This window comes from Hipposideros armiger, unplaced genomic scaffold, assembly GCF_001890085.2.
Source record: "Hipposideros armiger isolate ML-2016 unplaced genomic scaffold, ASM189008v1 scaffold_403, whole genome shotgun sequence".
NCBI lineage: Eukaryota > Metazoa > Chordata > Mammalia > Chiroptera > Hipposideridae > Hipposideros > Hipposideros armiger.
Window position 1 is genome coordinate 1,594,870 of NW_017731753.1, and position 16,999 is coordinate 1,611,868.

General features: G+C 38.5%; 1 protein-coding gene across 1 annotated transcript in view; it reads right to left on the minus strand.

Annotated features, from left to right (window-relative positions):
• KCNH8 (potassium voltage-gated channel subfamily H member 8) overlaps window positions 1-16,999 on the minus strand; it is a 230,048-nt gene that overhangs the window by 36,722 nt on the left and 176,327 nt on the right. Inside the window, exon 11 of the mRNA XM_019663741.1 lies at window positions 3,342-3,380. Coding sequence (XP_019519286.1) covers window positions 3,342-3,380 — 39 coding nt within the window. The remainder of the gene's footprint in view (window positions 1-3,341; window positions 3,381-16,999) is intronic.

Consider the following 16,999-nt stretch of genomic DNA (forward strand, 5'->3'; position numbering starts at 1 on the left):
CCTCAGCTACCCTATTTTCTGCTTTCCTTTTTTTTTCCACAAGTCGGTTGGTAGGAAATGGAGCAAACCATTTGATCTGCTCCTCTTGAAAAGCCTTGGGAAAGGAAGTAGAAAGTCTTGCCAAGCCCTATCCTAGGACCACTGGACCCTTAACTGGGGTCATTCAACCTTCTAGGCTAAGAAGAAGCAGGTTGAGGATGAGAAGGACATGAGGTAATGACGGGGGGGCAGGGGAGAGAGGGCAGCAAAGGCTAAGCTAGTGGGAAGCCCTCAACAGAGTCACTGTAAGAGTATGTGTTTCTTGCTTTGCCCCAGGCATGGCTTCCCTTCTCCAAAGGATGAATTCATTTTTTCTGTGCCTGAGTTTCTTTTGAAGATATAATCACTTATACCTGTCCATTAATAATTTTTAATAAAAATGACATAACAAACTGAGAAGACCTAAGAGTATTATTTAAATCTGATAAGCTCCATTATTATTACCTCATCTTAATAAATAGTTGATTCATTGGTGTATATGGATTTTACTATCGTAAATGATAGATATAACAAAAGAATGAATTCAAACCTGTGGTAACTTAAAGGCAATTGCCTATTCAGTTTAGGTCCCAACTGTAAGTGAAAGGGTCAGTTTACTCATGATTTTGTTTTGCTTTTTTTTGCATTTTAACCTTAATGGTTCAAAGATTCTTGAGGATACGGCATCATTAGCTCATCTTTCCAACTAAATATGATTATTTTAATTAATGGTAAACCATAAGTTCTTTATTGGACTAGTAATGGTATTGCTTTTATTTGTTTTTTTGTTTTTCACAGCATTTAAAATTGCTGTGCTTTTAACAAAGGACTCACATGGATTGCTGGAGAACATTTGTATACTATTATAGTATCATAGAATAAAAAAATTAGCAAAGGACACAGCAAAAGACACAACAGGGCAAACTTATCAAAGAAATAAAAATCAATGAGAACATTCTCTAATTGGACTTCTGTTTACATTTTCATTGGCAATTTAATCATTCCTTTGTTTCAAGGAGGTTCCATTTTCTCTACTAGAATCCTCTGACTATAGTGTTTGTTCTATAATTTTGTTTAAATGTCATACTTCCATTTCGTCATGGTGGCTTGGTGCCTGGGAAAAGTTGCTTAGATACTGATTCTTGTGATCAAGGAAGCCACCATTACTTATACCAAGAATTAATTATTCCACTTATCATTGCAGACAGGACCCAAACTTATTAGAGTATTAAACACCCGGCCCCACAGGCAACCTCTATGCAGGAATACCAGTTACTTTCTCTAAGCCATCTATATAGAAATATGCACTTTGCTTATGTAGTTGGATTCATCTGTGTGTACAGTGTGCACAGATCTTTTTCTTCTCTTATGACCCACCCCTTCATTTTCTCCTGACAAATGCTTCCATGAGGGCAATAAGGTTTTTACTGTCATAGTAAGAGGAATCTCTAATTTAGCTCATGATATTTTTCTGGGATAGTCATTTTATACTAAAAAATGACTAGATTCAATCAAACCTATCTTACTAAAGGGGAAACATGATAAAGTCCAGTGGTTGAATACATGGATATTTGGTAGCACAGTCCTACAAGTCCAGTGACTGACTTCCTCTAAACTTGGTCAAGTAATATAATTCTTTAAAGCTTTGGTTTCCTCACCTGTAAATTGGGAATGATATGAGAAAAATATTAGATATTAAATATTGCAAGTTAAATGCTTAGCAAAATGCATTGAAAGTGCCTAATAAATGCTTGTCTTTGCAATGATGATGATAATCATGAAGAAAATAGAAACAACATTTACATCAGGAAAGATGCTTCAGATGGTGCAGCTTTTCTCTTTTTACATAATCTTCCCTTCTTTCTTAACTAGCAAAACTCTTAACAATGCACCTTGTCTCCAAATCACGTTTTTCAGTTCCCCTTGCCAGTTGGGTTGGCCATGAGGATAAGTTCTGGGGTGACAGCATGTAAGTTATACAGAACTTTTAGGAAGGCTCCAAGAAAGAGGAGGGCCTCTATCCTGCTCTTTCACATTTCTTTAGTTTCTAGTCTGGAATATTGATGAAATGAATGGATCTCCAATGGCCACCTTAGAAAATGAGAAAATCTTGAAGAAGGAAGCCATATATTGGGGATGATGAAGCAGAAATAAGGAAGTTTGGGATCCTATTGACACACTATTATATTTCCCACCTCCTGCCTCTTCCATGAGAAGAAATAAACATCTATCATCTTGAAACCCCTGTTAGTATGATGGTTTTGATATTGCAAATGAATGTCAGCCTAGATTATACAGAAGAGCTTTTTTTTTAAACTTTATTTTTAGCTAAGGATGTCATGTTTTTGGGAGGGATGCTCATTTTTAGAGTGCTGTTGAAGGGGTGAGAAATTCAAATTGGAAAATCCAAAAGGCTAGATTTCACTTCATGAGAAATAGAATATAAGAAAGGTCTGAGGGAAAATGAGTATACTAGTGAGGAAAGTCTGCCTATTGAGAAGAGTTGAAACATAATGCTAGTTCCTCAGGAGGGATTTTGCAGAGATGAGACAAAAAAGACAGCTAATGCCTGAGAGAAACTTGGTAGGAAGCACTGAGATGTTTTAAGAGCTTTCAAGGAGCTTCTCAATAGTATTAAAAGTAAACCTTGTTTGCTCATCTTCAGTAAATTATCAATGTTTTTGTAATGCATTATGTACTTGGATTTGTGTGTCTCTGTATCTATGTGTGTGTATCTGTGTGTGTTCATGTATGTGAAAGTTGGGTTCTGTGTCAAGAAGAATACAGAATAAGAAAAGGAGATGTTCATAGGGTTCCTATCACAGAATTGTTTATAATCAAAGCCCAGATAATACATCTGACAAATCACTGTTTCTTGGGAAAGTTTTCTGTGAAATTAGAGGATTCTTAGAAGTTGGGACTGTTGTAAGACCTCAAGTGAAAGTAGTTCTAAAATATCTGAGCCATATTTTTTACATTATGGATAATCATGTTATACCATCAATTGACTGCTTACAAGAAAACATTTGGCTACTAATTTTAAATGCAATGAAAGTACTTCTAAGATCATTACCTCAGGCCTTTGCTACTTTGGGTAGGTTTCGGTAATAAACTACTTTTCAACAATAATCCCCTTAAATAGAGACATGAATTTCAATACTTCACTATTCCCAAACTCAAGAAAGTCAGTCACCACATTTCTCATTGGGAGACGTATTAGGGAACATCAAAAATCAATACATAAAACCCTCAAAGGGAAGACAGATTTATTGAAAATCCTGCAGATTTTAGATAAATATTTTGCTCTTTGGCAAAAGCCATACCTGTGAGACCGTAGATTTGTTCGATAATCTTGATATCACCTGAAGAACAAACAAACAAATAGAAGTTGTAGCAATCATTTACATCTTCCCAAGTGGTTTGTGACTGAGTGAAATTTAGGAGGCAGGGGAGAGAGAGTTCAGAGAGAGAGAGAGAGAGAGAGAGAGAGAGAGAGAGAGAGAGAGAGTGTGTGTGTGTGTGTGTGACTGATTTACTTGTGTAGAACAGAGAAGAGAAAATACCTCCTGAAAGATGCTGAAAACACCCCCACATCCACCCTCTAGGAACCCTACTGACCAGTGTATATAATAAAAAAAGGGAGCAGCAAATTTGATGCGTGGTACTGGACACCACACTTAGGAAATAATGATCAAAATAGTGGGCTCATTGGATCTACTTCCCATTTTGATGCTTCATTCACTCTTCTTTGTTTTCCATTGCCCGTATTCCAATTTACTTCCCTTTTGCTAAATTCTCTCATGTTTCATGATTTTTTTCCTCTGGTTCTGTGGCAATACCAACCCATGGCATATTTTTGTATTTAATCTCATGTCTTTCTATTTAAACACCTCTCCTTACTTGAATACAGGTGGAGTGACATCTCTTACGTCCCATTTGTTTTATTGGGTCGTCGGGAAAGGCATGACACAGTTTTGCATAGAAAAACAGAAAAATAAGTCATGACTTTCCCGACGACCCAATACTTGCTATGATGTTGCTTGTGAACTAGGATTAAGTTCACTCAGCATCTAATCCCTTATTTAATTGAATTGAAGATCCCATTGATTGTAAAAAAGAAAAAAAAATGCTGCCTATCAAATTGTGACATGCCATCAATTGTAAAACAGATCCCAATTTCAGAGATGCTAAAATGGGAAAACAAGTGGGTAATACAGAATCACTTAAGCTTGGATCTCAGAGCACATCACATATAAAATCAAAGTACGGTACTGTGGAGGAGTATATTAAAAAAACATGCACCTTCCACGATGTATAAAGAAGCTCCAGAAATTATGACATATTTTGGAAACATGCTTCAGGTCTCATCTAAATTGATTTTGCTCAAATATACTTCTTTCATTTTAAAGTGCTAATAGATGCTATAAATTAACATAATTTTATTCACATAAAAAACCCAAAATCTTGCACTCAGAAATGATCTTCCTAGTAAATGAGACATATTTGGTAATTCTGTCACCCTTTCACTGTTGTCTTTTTTGTTTGTTTTTTCCTACATGATTAGGGAAATAGATTTGTTATCATTTATACAAATATCAGCATCATTATTGCTGTACCAATATATGCTTCATCAATGTTTAATTTTATCAAAGTAGTCAACCCATTCTACATCTGGTTAGGTGTCTAAATATGCATTAATCAAAAGCATTGTAGACATAAGTTTTGTACTAATGTCCTAAGTGGTGACAAATAAAACAGTTGAATAATTTAAAATGTGAAAAATAAGACAAAATTGTGGTGCTATTGCGGCTGTGATAGACACAAAATGTGTTTCAAAAGGGCTTTCAATTACAGCTTGGATGAGAGAAAGTGCATCCCCATGGGATTCAGGGAGCCTGAACGGCTCCAGGTCAGGGATGCTCTGTGAAATGTAAGAACTGGCCTTCGAGCTTGTGATCTGGGTGTGACTCCCAGCTCCCTAGTTTACTGCCGGGATGGTTTCTGTCAAGTTGCTGATCCCAAGGTTGTTTTTCTATATCAGTGCACACACATTACCTGGGATCTCATTACAATGCAGGTTCTGCTTTACGAGGTCTGGGGTGGGGCCTGAGATTCTGCATTTCTAAGGGGCTCCCACGTAATATGGATGCTGCTGGCCCACGGGGCACACTTTGAATAGCAAGGTCTCATAACCAGCATCGCTGTTCCTTTCATCCTATCACCTATCAAGTCATTAAGCATTCACTATGTCATAAGCACTCTGACAAATGCTTTCCAACCCTTATGTCCATTCATTTTCACTGCAATCCTATGAGGTAAGTACACATTGTATAGCCAGCACTACTGCGATAGGCTCTCTGAATAAATCATTTCATTTACTTCTATAATAGTATGAATCACATGTCTTTAAGAAGAGTACCATGATGTATCCGTTCTGTTGAGCAATACTTCATGCTGATTGAGATTCTAGGGCGTGCAGAGAATACTCACTTAATGGAAAACCAGAATTTTAAAGCTAGAAGTGACCCTAAGGAGTGTCTGCTACAATGGTTTGCACACCTGGCAGATAATAGAATGTTTTGAGAAGCATTCCTAAAAAAAAAAAAATCGGATTCCAGATCACCAGCTCCAGCCAGCTTCCTTCAGTTGGTAGGGAGGTCTCCAGGTCAGGTTTAAAACCACTGAATTAGTCCAACTCCTTAACTAGACATGTGCAAATGGCAGCCCAGGAAGATGAGGCAACTTGCTTGATTCATGCATCAAGTTCGTGGCAGAACCTCTACCAGAAGCCACGCATCCTGCCTGTCGGCGTACCTTACACGGAATCACAGGTTTTCTCAGGCACCTCCTCCGGCACTTAATGCTATTTATTACTTGGACTGAAAGACTAAATGCCTGATGTGTTGTGAAATTGAATCTGGCACAGGGTTTGATGATTGCTACAAAGCAGACCCAAAATAACTCGTGATACTAAGCTACTCACGCACCTCTTTAACCTTTTCTGTCACAGATCTTTTAGGAAATCTGATGAATTCTAGGCATTCTCTCCCCTGAGGGGGGGAAAAAAAAAGAATGGATACAACCTATGGATGGAAAATGTTTATCAACCCCATGTACTTGTCCCAGCAACTAGAATAAGACTTAAAGTTTTTGAAAGTTTTGAGGAACTTGTTCAATTTTGAATCCCTCCCACATGAATTTTTTATATCTTTTAAGACAATAGCGAGAATTTCTGGTAGTCTCTGATGGGGAAAATTTAAAAAAAACCAAAACCCAAACTGAAGTAATAGAGGCTGAGAAGATAAAAGGGAAGTGAATCAGATGTGAGGGAAGGAATGGGGGTCGTAATAAAGTCTCGAGGGAGAAAAAGAAGGTTGAGGGCCAGTTCACGTAGACCTTAGAATTGTACTCCTCCGTTTGTCAGAATAGAGGAAGGCAAGTATGGGCCAGAAGAACTAAGAGTATTTCTTGGCACAAAGTTGTCATAAATAGAGGTAAGACTTTATAACCTTGCAGACTGGGAAAGAAACATTCTCAGCTATGGTGAGTTGGTTTAAAAAGTTTCCATGTTGCTTTTCTTCTCCTTTCTATTCCCTGTCTTAACGGCCTAAATTCCTCTATTACTCTGTCAGTCCAGTGGGAACCAAGAAGCAGGACTCAATTGGAAAAATACTGCTCGTTGGCATGGGGAACCAAAGAGGTAAAATGCCTCTTAGTGCTCATACAATCTGCTATAAATAAGCAAAACAAATTCACAGTCTCTTTAAAAAAATGTGTAAAGAAGGCCTCAAACTTCTATTACTGAAGTTGAATTACAAATGGAAACCAAACATGCTAAAATAAATAGTAATTTCAGATGTGAAAAAAATGCCATCATAAAAAAAATCCGGTCGTATTCTGTAATGTCTTTTTTACTGAATGAAGACATTCCTGTAAGAGCTTTCATAGGCTCATGGCTGACTGTGGCCATCCAACTAATTTTTCCCTAAGGCGTTAAATTCCTGAATAGTAATTTTCCTGCTATGAGGACTTTCATGAATTGTTTTGGTCAGGAAGGGAACTCCTTGATTTCTTTCATCTATTTCCCCCACCCATTAAAATGCTTCTGAATTCTGACACAGTACTATGACAATAAGGTGTGGGACCCAGCCTCTCATGGAATGCCAATGCCTCACCTCTAGAAGGAAACTGAATGGTGTTTCATTAGTAGTGAGGCATTATCAATAAACTTGCCTGACTTTCAAGTTCATTTCAAAAGGCTGAACCACCAGGAAGTTGACTACTGTGCAGCCGGAAGGAAGCAAATGTGAATGAAACTCACCACATAGACCTAGAAATCCTAAACTGTAACCCAATGGGCCAGTGGCCCCAGAAAGGGAGATCTATTTCCTTTGTATACTTGATCTGCAGGTCAGAATCATAAAACCCCCATGTGAGCCTGTAAATGTGCTTTCAACTACAGAATCTCATAAAACACTAAAGTGCTCTAGTAAGAATGTTCCCGACCGCTGATTGCTCAGTTGTGAAATGGGGATGGGAATTACAAGGCTCTTCTATCTGGCTGATTCATGATACCCTCTGCTTTGTTAATAACACCCCATTGATGAAGTCACAAGACATGCTGAAGGAACATGTGTCCTCATTCAGAAAAAGGGATTACCACATGTTTTATCTTGTTCACTGGACACCAACATAACCAGTACTGATGGCTGTTTGGGATACAGAGAGTATGAAGGATACTCACAGATAACCCATAACTCGCATAGTTAAAAGGTTCACTCTTACAAAACCATGCATAATTGTCATATAATACAGGCAAGTAGCAAATCAGTAAGTCCCATTTTCATTTCTGATCTGCTCTTGTAGACTCAAGTGAAGGTGCCAATAAGTAGTGAATGACACCAATGACAGGTGGCAGGTGGGAGGACTGACCGGAAACCTCCAGGGAAAGTATAGGCTTTAAACAAGGGAGCATTCCTTTTGAACTAAACAAGTTTGAGAGTTCACCACCTTCTAATCTAAAGAAGAGGTTTTTTGAGGCTGGCCTGAATCCCTAAGTGGGTAATGCAGTTTCTATTGTTTCCTCTGCTTGTTATATAACTTAGAAACAGAAATGAGATTTTAATGAAAAAAACTGATGATTTTGACATCTTCCTGTTTCACACTGAGCTTGAGGTTATGACAAGCTATTAAGACTTAGAGTAGAATTCTCTTCCCCCAAGTAAATACCATCACTTCTGATGCAGAAAACCTAAGTCAAGTTATTGAGTCCTGAATTTAATGTTTACTGTTAGAGCTAGGGAGTTAGCTACTGTATCTATAGTGTAGGAAGCACCACAAAAACTCTTCATCCATGTATATTATAATAAAAGGTCTGTCTGCCAGTGGATGGGACCCATTTAGGAGGTAGTACAACATAGTGATTAAGAGCTGGGATTTTCCTAGTCCTGTCACTTCTTAGCTCTATAACAGCGGTTCTCAACTTGTGGGGTGCGACCCCTTTGGGGGTCATATGATCCTTTCACAGGGGTCACCTAAGACCATCAGAAAACAAAAAGGTATTTACATTATGATTCATAACAGTAACAAAGTTACAGTTATAGCATAGCAACGAAAATAATTTTATGGTTGGGGGGTCACCACAACATGAGGAACTGTATTAAGGGGTTGTGGCATTAGGAAGGTTGAGAACCACTGCTCTATAACCTTGGGAAGCATATTAATTGGGATAGGATAGGTAATGCTGAGGTAACAAATAATGTGCTAAATTTCCTTGGCTTAACACAATGATGTTATTGATCTTTCATGTATAGCAGTTCTTCCCTAAGTGGTGATTCAGGACATAAGCTTCTTCCATTTTGTGGTTCTGCCATCATGTGGTCTCAGAATTGTCCTGTGGGTGGCATGAGGTAGAGAGCATGGGGAAGGCATGCTGGGCATATGACCACCTTAGCCGAGATGTGACAGCTCCCCTTTAACGACATTCCATTGGGTGGACCCAGTGTCACGGTCACTGTCAGTGGAAATTCTGGGTTTCATTTCTCCCTCTCAAAAATGATGATAATATCTAGAGTTATTTTGAGGATTAAATTAGACATAGATGTGTAAAGTGAACAAATCTTGGAGGCCCAGTTGGCCACATCTGGCATTGGGTCACATTCAGAGAAATGCAGTATGGCAACCAAAAGTCATTAAAAGCCCAATTCTTCTCTTTTTGTGTATCTTAAATACACAGGCCCTAAAAGGGGATACATTTGAAAACCCACAGTAAGAACTTTTTAAAATTACCCCTCCCTTTTAATCCTATTATCAATAACAAAGGGCCCTCTTGCTCAGTTCTCTCATTGAAGCTCTTCCAATGCCCCTCTGTTCACACTTCTATCCCTGCTTCCTTCTGGCCATAATGCCCAACGTTCCTGCCAGAGGTAACCACCAGGTGGCGCCATGCCTTCCAGGCGTCTTGTTTTTCCAGGGAGAGAAAGCTCTTGGAACCTGTCGGGCAGCGTGAATCTCACCACCTAATTGTCCAGAAGGATTCTCACATAGAATTTATGGTGGAAGAAGTCCTCTCATTGTTGCATTTGTGAAGTACTTGGTCCAGTGTGTGGCATAAAGAGTGAATTCATGTTAATAACATAATAATAAATGAATTATGTTATTGATATCTTGATGATAAAGAAGAGTTTCCTTTGAATTGGGTTAGTGGTGCAGAGGGCGTTATGAGCTAGGTCTTGGATATTTAAATAGTCACATAAATGGGTTTGTACAGCTTGAAACGGAAGTATATGTAGGATTCCTTAAAAAGGAGGCCACAAACTTCTTAAACACAAGTTTCCCCCAAACTGCTCTTCTAGCAGAAGCGCCACAAAAACACACTTTTCTTTGCACAACAGCAGGTGGACTCCTTCATGTAAAGTCATAGTTTGATATTCTCTCCTCTCTCAACCCCTTTATCTGCTGTAGTTAAATAAAATGAGATTTTCAAATTGTCCATCAGTACGAATGCAGTCAACAAGACATTGACAACATATACAAATGAACTCAAGCACAGTTGTAACTTCCTCTTCTGAATTTAAATTCATGAATGACAAGGCTCTGGCATGAAAAGAGAACTGAAAGGAGTCACTTTCTACTTATTTAAACACTTGAAAAATGCAGGATGATTTTGAGGGAGAGAGAGAGTTATTTAGTTAATACGTGGCTCCTATCATTCTAGAGAGAAAAAGGAGGAAAAGACACTATTATGTGAAGCAAACTAACTAGAAGTCTCTCGGCAATGATATACAGGCTTAAAGATTTCAGGTTTAAAGATTTCAAGGAGTTATGTACCAAATCAATGATTTGGGAGTCCAGCAGGGTAATCACGCTAAAAGAATAAATTAGTTTAAACTCATCATATTGAGCTGGGATCCCATGACACCCCATGACCTGCTTCTGATTAGGGTGCAATGACTTCTGGTTAGTCTGTAAAATCAGCTACTCTATAATTGTAAGGAAACACAAGAGCTGGTTTAATAAGATTTTCAGCATACACGCTAAGTACTTTGGTTCCAAACCAGGTCGGTAAAGAAAGATGCTCAATTTGGTGTGAGAAATTTGTGCACTGTAACTCCTGATGGCACTTTTAAAGTTAATGCAAAATGCCTAATTTGGGGCCTAGGAAGCCCACTGTCAATTATACACTGTAACAAAAATGTTGGACAGCCCTGTATATTGAAGTCAGTGTTTGCACCAGCAAACTGAAATGAGCTACTTTGTTTATTTGAACCATAATGGCTCAGTTAAGCTCGCTGAGCCATGGAAAATAAGAGGCCTGATATGGGACCCCAGTAGCGGGTCACAGGCAGCTTCTACACGACCAAGTGCATGAATTTTTTAATTAAAGAAATATTTGAAACTTTTGGTATGAAGAACACTGTTCCTCATAACATTCATACTTTAACCAAATATTGAACATTTTCTGAGTGAGGAAGACAGTCTCAAAGTTAGTATTTGTGAAACCAAGCTTCTTTTGTTACAGTTTTGTTGTATTCAAAGGTGATATGGGGGAGAACCCTAGGGAAGATATTATTGACTAATTAGATATTGACTAAAAACAAATCTTTCTAAGAATTCACAATGGGATAGTAACCCACTGAGATTTAGGAAGAAAGGTGTCTGATTTGGCATTTTTGCACTCCCAGTGGTGCTCTAGAAGTTTCCAGAACAAAAATTGCCATAGATAAAATGTCTGATCTTGTTTCTTTCTCTAGGTCTGTTTCCCAGTGTTCTCACCTAAAGCTTCTCTGGGGGAAAAAATTATTCTCTAGTTATTTATACAGTGTGTGTATTTACTATTTGTCTTTTTTACTTAAATTTATATTTTGATCCTGAGCTTTCATCATACGATGGACTTTTCCTTAACCTCTTAAAAAACAGTCAGGGATTTAGGCTACCCAAAACTGGGGAGAGGTGAGGCAATGACCCCTTTCCTGAAATTGTACCATGTGGATAAGCTTTTACAGTTATTACATACAACCTAGCCACACAGTGGCCATTTCCAACTTACGGGAAAAGCACAGTGGTATTCATTGAGGAACTCCTCTTTTTGAAAATGTGAATAGTGAATAAGGCATAATCCATTAGAATGGGCATAACTACTTATAGCAGGGTCATTCTGAATTATAGAACTATCAACTTAGTTAATTATAGAATTGCACAAAGCATCATTCTTTTAGCTATGCACATGAAATGAATATGCATAATTCTCTTGAGAACAAACTTTACTCTCCAAGGTATTTCCATGATCACGAAATATGCACAAGTGACTCTACCAGAAGGATAGTGCTTATAACTATCAACACAAATTTGTACAAACCAATTCTGGCCCTTCAAGTCCGATTTACTGGATCAAATTTTGCTTGGTAAGTTGTTTCTTTGGGGTTGTGGGGAATCAGCAATGTTGGATTCTTTGAAGGAACAATTCTGGCAAGCTGTATTCATTTGCCACTCCTCACCTTTTCCTTAAAATACTGAGTGATGTCATGCATGTCAATCCTGTGTTTTTTAAAGAACATATTCTCATTTAAAGGCAACACAAAAACACAATAATAAAATGAAACACAGAGCAAAAACAATGTAATTTTGCTGACCCCCTTTCTCCAGTTCGAAAGCTTTCTTAAACTGGAATTAAAAAAATAATGGAAAGACAATGCTAGAAGGGCATCTGTCTCAGGCTGGTCAGTTGCTCACAAATTATGTCCTCTTAGACACAGCTTACTGAGATTTCCTAGACTGCCTGCACTTAGGCTGAACCATAGGACTAATTCTGGCTGATGGACTGTGAGAAGAGAGATCTCTTCCATTTCTAGGTCTGGCCCCTGAGAGAGGCAAGGAGACCCTCCACGTTCTTTCGCTTAGCTAGCTAGCTGTCCAGATACAAAGTACCTAGTGGAGGATTTTGAATTCCAGAAGAAACTGATGCCTAAGGGAGGATGGAGCCACCAAAGAGAGGAAGTCCGAATCCCTGAATGACCCAGTGAAAAGCTAACATCTGTGCACTATCTGTACATAGTGATATGAATGAGACAGAACTCGTAAATCTTTTATCTACTTACTGTATTAGGTCACTGAGACTTGGGGTCGTGTGTTACAGCATTTAGCCTGACCCAAAGTTTCTTAGCAATCACCTAGGCTAGAGATGGAGGCCCAGTGAAGGAGAACAACTTGCTCTGTCATACAACTTGTATGTGTAGTGAGTTAATACCCAGCATTCATTGTTCTTTTTGACAGAATCTTGTTTTTGTTTTTCCATATATGATGCTAACATTTTGTACTATCAAGATGGAAGGGTGACTAATAGCTTCAAAAAACATGTAAACTGTCTAACTAAAATATAAATATGCTTTGTTTGCACTAGTCAGACGTGAGACTGTTTACGAATGCTGGCAAAATGCAGTGACGCAGATCGGTCACCATATGCTCTGCTTTTAAAGACCTTAAGCTTCAGGGTGGAAGATATAAGTGGGATAACCACATCACAAAAAGCTGAGCGTCTTGCAGATATCCATCTCAGAATTTTCCTTCATCATTTTCCTCAATGACATGGAAACCAAATCCTTTATATCCCAGTTCATTTGAGAGAAATGCAGCTCCCTGGGTCACTCCACCCTTACGGAGTTATCATTGTCACACACTGGCCTTTCAGTTAATCATTTCAAGGTAATACTTCAGTTATCCCTGTAACATGGCATCTTCTTTGCTTCCTGTTTTGGACTACTTGGCTACTGTTTCCTCCCGTCAGAGCTGCGGCTGTTTTTGTGTGTTAGGATGCTGGGTTTCAGTGCTGAGCAAATAGACGCCTTGGATCCGATGGAAGGAGAGGCCTGCCGAGCACAGCCTGCACTGCAGTGTAAGCAGACTGTCTCTGCCATATGTCACCCTTTCTGCTGTCTGCACCCTTTTGGGGAACTTCACGGGAAAGGCACTATTGAAGATGTTTATCCTGGGATTTTGTAATTTGTTTCAATTTAATTTCCACCAACCTAGCTCATTTACAACAGATTTAATCATGCAACCCACTGACTCTATACTGTTACTGTTGAGTCTAGGTTTAGGGTTACAGGGTTAATGGAAGAAATATCCCACATGCCCAAGGATGACCCGTAAAATACTGGAGGTGTCAAAATAATGGATACACATGACTTGTAGTCATCTTTTATTATTGGTGTATATTGAGTATTACAATTTTAATATAGTTTTTTTTTCCTTTTTAAAAATGTGTACACATTTTTTTTGGCACTGTCTGTGTTATTAGATTCGTGGAGCCCAAACAGTGAAATATTTAATGTAGTAAAATATTCAAGATTATTCTAACAAGTCCCAGGGGATCAAATTCTTGAATAACCAAAAAAAAATATGTTGAAAAACTTTTAACATATCTATAGGTAAAGTATTTACAGATGGATTGAGCAATGTGAACAAAACTCTAAGTTAAAAATATTGCTTCTTTCACCTATATTCTCAATCTCTCTACATAACTATGTATGTGTATGAATGTGTGTACATACAGGAAGCACTGGGAATGTATTTTTTGGAAAATGTGATATATTCACATTCCAAAGAAACTTCTATTTATTTCAATTAATAAGAAGGCCTCTGATTTCTTACAAAGATGGAACTGAGACTGGAAAGAGATTGAAATACTGTTTTATACATTTGAAATGACGGTGGAGTAGAGATTTCACAAATTTACTCTTGAACATGGAGCAAGGAATGGATGAAAAGCAATGATGTGTATAGCAGACTGCACAGCACACACTTGAATGGCAGGAAATGCTCCCAGAGTTAGTCCATGACCACAGGTTATTTAATACATGGACGCATTTATGAGCCAATGAAAGCACGGATACTAGGGGAGAGGACACGTTGAATGGCCACACTCCAATAGCTCTTGCCGTCTTACTTGTCATCTTGTTAATGAGACATCTTTCCTGTAATGTTTAGGAAACATGGGTTTTTGATGACACCTGACAAGTCACAGCATTAGGGTTAAGAAGAGTAAAGTGAATGGTATTCTGAAGATTCAGTCTAGCTTCAGCTGTAAATCAAAATGCCTGAAGGAGTCCAGCCCCTATTAGGGGAATTATGTTCCGGTTTGTGGCAGGGTGCATTAGTGGACAAAGGTACTAGGCTGGGATCCAGAACACCAAGGTCTGGCTTGATTTTATACGGTTTGATTCTTTCACTAATTCTGTAATCTTAGGCGGTGGACGATTCGGACACTTAGTTCCTTCATTTATAAAGCGAAAACATAATCCAAACATTCAGGGCCAATGCAAGGATTAAATTTTAAATTAAATGAGGTAATGTAAGCAACTTGCCTTGCTCATAATACGTATTTAATAAACATTAGCATCCTTTCCTGGCCAGTAGATGTGCTACTACTAAATATTCAGTTGGCAAGAGAAATGAAAACATGATGAGATACATTTTGATTTTTTTGGACTGAATCTTATTTGAAACACGTGCTTGGTGTGATTGATGGAAGATGTTATCCAAAAGTGAAAGTCCACTTTGACTGTGCAAAGGGACTATTTCATCTCCTTTAAGTTTATAATTCACTTAAGTAAAATAATTAACCATGACTAGATTTTCAGTTCTGTGAGTGAATAAATGTTCATTTCCCCCTCCCTTTAAGCCACTTGTCATCAACAGAAAACCTGATGTTTTATTGGATGGTACATGAGGTTCCTTCCAGGTGTAAGATTCTATTATTCTGTGGATATGGAAATATATATTTACGGGTGAATGGATTAAATTCCAATAAGCATTCATCAAGCACATACTTTGTGCCACTAATTTCATCAGAAAAAGGATTACAAAGCTGCATAAAATATAGTTATTGTTCTCAAGAAATTCATATGTATACAACTGAGTTCTCCTAACTTGGTTCAATTCTTATGGTTCATTTTTAAAAAAACTTTCTCATTAATCTGCAACATACAAGGAAAAAAGTGTACAAATTAATAGTGTACAGCTTGATGAACTACTAAATATTGGGTTGTCAGAAAAGTCATGACATATTTTTTCTATGTTTTTCATTGTAAAAATGCGTCATGACTTTTCTGACAACCCAGTAGTTCTGTGGTTTATTTTTCACTTAGATATTTGGCAGGTGAAGCTTATTTTCCCATGGAAACATGTGTCCTGTGTATGCTCCATTAACCTATAACATAGCTGGAATTCAGTGCTCATGGGGTTTGGGGACAGAGCGAGAATGTGTAAGTTTGTCTTGATGGGTTGGATAAACTTACACAAAGTTTCAGCTGGGTTTTGGAGGGACGGGGTTTGGGACTGAAATTGTACCCCCTGACTTCCCTTGGTTTCTTGCTGAGGGACTCCAAACCTGTGTTTTGTCTTTGTCATCCTTGACTAGTCATTTTATCGCATACATGAATTTAACTTATCACCAAGTTGTTGTGAGGATAAAATAACTTCATGTTTATAAAGTATTTAGCCCGGAGTTTGGCTCATAGAAGCTACTACACCATTAGCAGCATCAATATCATCTTCATTTTATAGAGCCTTTGTCATGACTGCAGAGATCTGTCACCCAAGTCTGTGGGAGAACTTAGAGAGAGCAAGCTACACTCTTCTAAGGCTTAAATGACCATCAAGAATGCAGTGTGGAATGGCGGGGTGGGGGGTGGAGGGGCAGGAAGTGGGGTGGGGCAAGTAATAGTGGGGCAGGGTTGAGAGTTCCTGGTAGATGTAGCAGCCTAGGTAGTTTTCATTCTCAAGGAGTGCACAGAAGTTGAGCTCTGCCTGTTTGTGTGTGTGTGTGTGTGTGTGTGTGTGTGTGTGTGCATATGCAAATTTGACACTTCTTATTTAAGGCTCAACAGCTGCTGTTCCTGCAGCATGGAAGCAACCGGGGAAAGAGGGAAAGAAAGACATTTTTTTATCTTGTTTATGGGATGGCAGGTGGCCTTTTATCCTCTGGCTTTCCCAACTCAACTGACCTCCCTCTCCCCGTAAGGATCTTAAAGATCTAACTGCTCACCGTTCAACTTGCAAATACAAGCTGGTACCCACATGTCATCGAAAAGTGGCCCATCTCTTTAAGGGCATGCATTATGCTATTTGATGGACAAAGCGTTACCAGGACAGAACCCAGAGATGAAACATGGGTCCATTTGGGGTGGTTTAATGCTCTTTGTGTATTCTCTATTTTATGTGCTTTTATTTTTAATATATATTTAAATGGGATTTGGTTCCGAAGAAAGTGTTGCTGAGATATGATTGCACATCCAACACGATGTATTTATCTGCAGTTCACATAACCATTAGCTTTGCCACATTGGTCCGGCAGCTACCTCTGGTGACCACCCACCCATTTTCTGAATCCTGTCTCTTATCTCAACTTTTCAGTTCACTGGGCTGCCATGGAAATCACCGTGTTACTCCATTCATCCTTGAGTCCCTCTCCCTACTACACACA